Source organism: Microtus oregoni, unplaced genomic scaffold, assembly GCF_018167655.1.
Source record: "Microtus oregoni isolate MIOR12 unplaced genomic scaffold, Mior012 000031F_ref0000149, whole genome shotgun sequence".
Classification (NCBI taxonomy): Eukaryota; Metazoa; Chordata; class Mammalia; order Rodentia; family Cricetidae; genus Microtus; species Microtus oregoni.
Genome location: NW_024543090.1, coordinates 2,867,537 through 2,872,122, shown reverse-complemented (window position 1 = coordinate 2,872,122; position 4,586 = coordinate 2,867,537). Strand labels below are relative to the sequence as shown.

The 4,586-nt window shown below is 54.4% G+C and overlaps 1 protein-coding gene across 1 annotated transcript; it reads left to right on the top strand.

Annotated features, from left to right (window-relative positions):
• The first annotated feature begins 1,134 nt into the window (after window positions 1-1,134).
• Fjx1 (four-jointed box kinase 1) lies at window positions 1,135-3,639 on the top strand. Its single transcript, XM_041679304.1, has one exon. The coding sequence runs from the start codon at window positions 1,427-1,429 to the stop codon at window positions 2,777-2,779; it is 1,353 nt and encodes a 450-aa protein (XP_041535238.1). The 5' UTR covers window positions 1,135-1,426; the 3' UTR covers window positions 2,780-3,639.
• The last annotated feature ends 947 nt before the right edge of the window (window positions 3,640-4,586 follow it).

Below are 4,586 nucleotides of genomic sequence, written 5' to 3'. Positions count from 1 at the left end.
GTGAAAGGAACCGATTTTAAACCCTGCTTGTGGGACTGGGGTTGAAATTCAGTAGCAGTGAACCTGCCTAGCAGCACAGGTCCCAGGACGGTTACCAACGCTGGCTCTCAGGAGGACTAGCCCTCACAGCCCCAGTCTTGGGACTATGCATTTCCAATTTGGGATCTAGGATACAAGAAGGGAAAGGAGAGAGCCAGTTTGTTTCCGAGGGATTTCCTGGTAGATTGAACCCGGGAAGATCTGGACAAAGATGCATTGGTTTTTAAGGGTGGGTTTTTGTTTTGTGGTGTTTTTCCTTCACTGCCCCCCCTCCCCACGCCACTACTCCTTTTTCCTTTGCACTAAACTAGTAAATCTAAATGTTATTTATTTTCCTTTGTTTGGGTGAAATTTATAATTGGAAATAAAGCAACCAGCTAAACGACAAGTTAAAAGTAAATTGAGAATGTTGGAAATGTATGTTTGTATCGGTCTTTATGTCGCTATTTCTATAGATTCAACTTTCTTTAAAAAGGGAAAACCAAGTGGCAAGTGACCAGAAGACCTGACTTGGATGTTCAACTTGCACAGCAAGATTTAACTCCCAGCATCCCTAGAAAAAGTCAGAGGCCAATCTCATTGCTCTTGAGCCTACAATGATCCATACTGGGGAGCTTGTTCTGGTAAGGGGTTGTAAGTTCAAAGTCATTGGCTACAGATGGTTCCTCTGCCGACTGGAGTCATATCCTCTAGGGCTCGAAACATTCCCGGGAATTTACATAAGGCAGTATGAATCACAGCAAGTGAGGCTGCAAAAATACCCGCCCTGATCCTTGCCCTGCAGCGCCTGGACTGCGGTGGGGCGTCTGTCTGAAGTTTCCAGGAGAGCAGACACAGTCCAAGCAAAGGGACAAGGCGATCACCCAACTCCCACGAGAGTGCTGGACGTGCGGCTACATCCAGGCCCTAGATTTGGTCTCTGCCTCTCCCGCTCCGACGCCCCCGCACGGACGCCACCAGTCCAGCTTCCTCCCGACCCCGAAGTCCTGGACCTAGCGTGGGGCCACCTCTCGCTCCAGGAAGGATCGGTTGCCGCTTTAAGGGAAAGAGGAGGGGAAGGGGCGGGGGAGTGGGGGGCGGGGAGAGGCGGCAGAGAAGGGGGAGGGGGGATCCCCCTCGCTCCCACGTGGTCCGGGCGCCTGTGAATCGCGCCCGCCGGAGGGTCTCACAGCGAAATACAAAAGCAGCTGGGAAGCCACGGCGAGGCGAGTTCCCAGCGCCCGAGCAGAACGCTGGCCAGAGCCCCGCAGAGCTCCGCGGCCGCGATGGGGCTCCGGCACCCGAAGTCCCGGAGCCAGCCAGGAGCCGGGCCCGCCTCACCGCCCGCGTCCGGGCGCCCGGGCTTGGCTTGAAGCGGCGGCGGTGGCACCGGCGCGCCGGCAGGAGCATGGGGCGGTGGATGCGGAGCGCCGCCGCCGCCGCGGGGCTCTGGCTGCTGGCGTTGGGCTCGCTGCTGACGCTGTGGGGAGGGCTCCTGCCACCACGGACCGAGCTGCCAGCCTCCTGGCCGCCCGAAGATCGACTCCCCAGGCATCCGACCCTGAGTGGCGGCCCCGCGCCCGAGCCGCGCTTCCCTTTGCCCCCGCCCCTAGCGTGGGACGCCCGCGGCGGCTCCCTGAAAACTTTCCGGGCGCTGCTCACCCTGGCGGCCGGCGCAGATAACCCGCCTGGGAGGCACCCGGACGATCACGGGCGGCACGTGCCAGCCGGGCTGCCCGAGCCCACGGAGCGCACGGCGGTACACGGGGGCATCTTCTGGAGCCGCGGCCTGGAGGAGCAGGTGCCCCGGGGCTTTTCCGAAGCCCAGGCGGCAGCGTGGCTGGAGGTGGCGCGGGGTGCTCGGGTAGTGGCCCTGGATCGCGGAGGCTGCGGACGCAGTTCCAACCGCCTAGCCCGCTTTGCCGACGGCACCCGTGCCTGTGTACGCTATGGCATCAACCCGGAGCAGATCCAGGGTGAGGCCCTGTCCTACTACCTTGCGCGCCTGCTGGGGCTCCAGCGCCACGTGCCGCCGCTAGCACTGGCTCGGGTGGAGGCTCGGGGCGCTCAGTGGGTGCAGGTGCAGGAGGAGCTGCGCGCCGCGCACTGGACCGAGGGCAGCGTGGTGAGCCTGACGCGCTGGCTACCCAACCTCACCGACGTGGTGGTGCCCGAGCCCTGGCGATCAGAAGACGGCCGTCTGCGGCCCCTGCGCGACGCCGGGGGCGAACTGACCAACCTTAGCCAGGCAGAGCTGGTGGACTTGGTACAATGGACTGATCTGATCCTCTTCGATTATCTGACGGCCAACTTCGACCGGCTCGTAAGCAACCTCTTCAGTTTGCAGTGGGACCCACGCGTTATGCACCGCGCTACGAGCAACCTGCACCGAGGACCGGGAGGGGCGTTGGTCTTTCTGGACAATGAGGCGGGTTTGGTACACGGTTACCGGGTGGCCGGCATGTGGGACAAGTATAACGAGCCGCTGTTACAGTCAGTGTGTGTGTTCCGAGAGCGGACTGCTAGGCGGGTCTTGGAGCTGCACCGGGGTCAAGACGCCGCGGCCCGGCTGCTGCGCCTCTACACTCGCCACGAACCACGTTTCCCAGAGCTAGCCGAGCTCGCAGACCCCCATGCTCAGCTGCTACAGCGCCGCCTTGACTTCCTAGCCAAGCACATTTTGCACTGCAAGGCCAAGTACGGCCGCCGGCCCGGGGACTTAATGGCACTCCGAGAAAGAGAGGGAGTGGGTTATGAATGAAGGTTAGAGGGCTGTCTTCTCTGCCACTGGCTAGGACCAACCGGCCAACGCCCACACAGCGGCCTGATAGCGAAGCTGTCTAAAAAAACTTGTGTTTTTACCCACTTGCCCCTTTCTTTTCATGCCAGGCGGTATCCTTTCCAAGTTCTGGAAGGGCAAACTCACTGAGGCGAGAATTATAATATTCCCTCCACCCAGCTTTTAAAAGGGATTCTTTTCTGTGCTTGCGTAGAGATTGGATCCGAAGAAACTGGCTGCTGGGGTTTGGCCCCCGAATGGCAGTCTCTATGGGAGATGCAGACCATTCTTGTCGCTGTCTCCACCCCTTCCCAAAAAGGAAAACTTCCGTTTGAGCCCGTGAGCTAATCCTGCTATTTCCTATCAAACAAGGCACGGGTGGAAGCAGAGCAGGCTGTGACAAGGGCTGGTGGAGCCCCCTTCTGTGTTCTCCCTTTGTTCCAGCGCCGCGATGGTGAGATAACTGTTCCAGGCTGAGGGACAGCTCTGGATAGGACAAAGAACAAGACTCCCTCACCCCTGGGAGCCCTACAGACCCTGGCGATTTGTCTGACTCCCCAGTTCTAGTCATTTTGGCCTGACGGCTGTGAATTCAGGACTAGCTGTGTGCAGCAGAGTCAGTAATGAATCTCTTCCTGCTCCTCCCAGCTGACCAAAAATATGACAGTGATGATGCTCACCAGAAGAAGAAAAAAAATCAATTCCATGCACTTTACTTTGTTTTTAATTTTTTAGTAAGAAAAACTTTTTATTTGACAGATTCTGCCTTCTATGTATATATGTGCATAAATTGTGGTGTAAATAGACTAAACAAACTTATATTTCAATAAAAGGGAGTTTAAAGTTTAGAATTTAATTCTTTGTGGCTTGATCTGATTGAGGCTCCTGATCTCGTCTACTTCTGGAATACCAGTTTAGTTTTGTCTGGTTAATGGGTGTGCTTTGCAAAACAAAGCATGTAGCTCCACCCCCTTTGTGGCTGGGGAGTGAACAAAGGCAAGTGTACCAGAGTCCCTGTCTCCGCTCAAATGAATCTAGGACTGGAAAATTGAGTTCAGCCTAGAAGGGGAGGAAGGGAATAGGGAGAGATGAAAGAAAAAAATACACCAGTTCCTAGCCAATAAAACTGATCTGAAAGGATTTCGCCGTAATATATTCCTATATTAATCATTTGGTAAGTATGATAGAACCAGATGTGCAGACTAAAACATGACGAATGCCCCCTTTTAAACTTCGCTGCCGTGGTCACGTGCTCCGAGATGTTTCCAACGTTGTAAATGTCCTGCAACTCACTGTGTGCAGATAATAAGCGGAGCACATACCGCCAACAGGTAGAGAGTGTTATAAATTAATTCTGCCTTTTAATCTCAGACATGCATTCCTCTGCATTCAAGAGATAATCTTTAACATCTGGACTCCTGGTGTTCTGTGGCTGTTGGGCTGCATGTCCTCTCAAGGAAGCCACTGGGACAAGAAAGGGTACAGTAAGTACTTTAGTCCCTGACGTTTGGATTGCGGCCTTTGGGAATCTCAAAATCTAGAAAATTTGGATTGGTATCTGGACCCAAGTGACCTTGCCTATTACTTTTTCATTTAATCATCTTTAATCCAGGCAACTTTTAGTTACAACTCCAATAGTTTTTTATTTGACTTGCATTTGTAAACCTGGAGTTTTATAGACTCGGGAAAATATTAAGTCTCTGTGGGTTCCCCTTCTCACTCAACCCTGTAGCCCAAATTTAACTATTTAAATTTAACTATTTAATGTTCATCTTCCTGTTTCCATTGA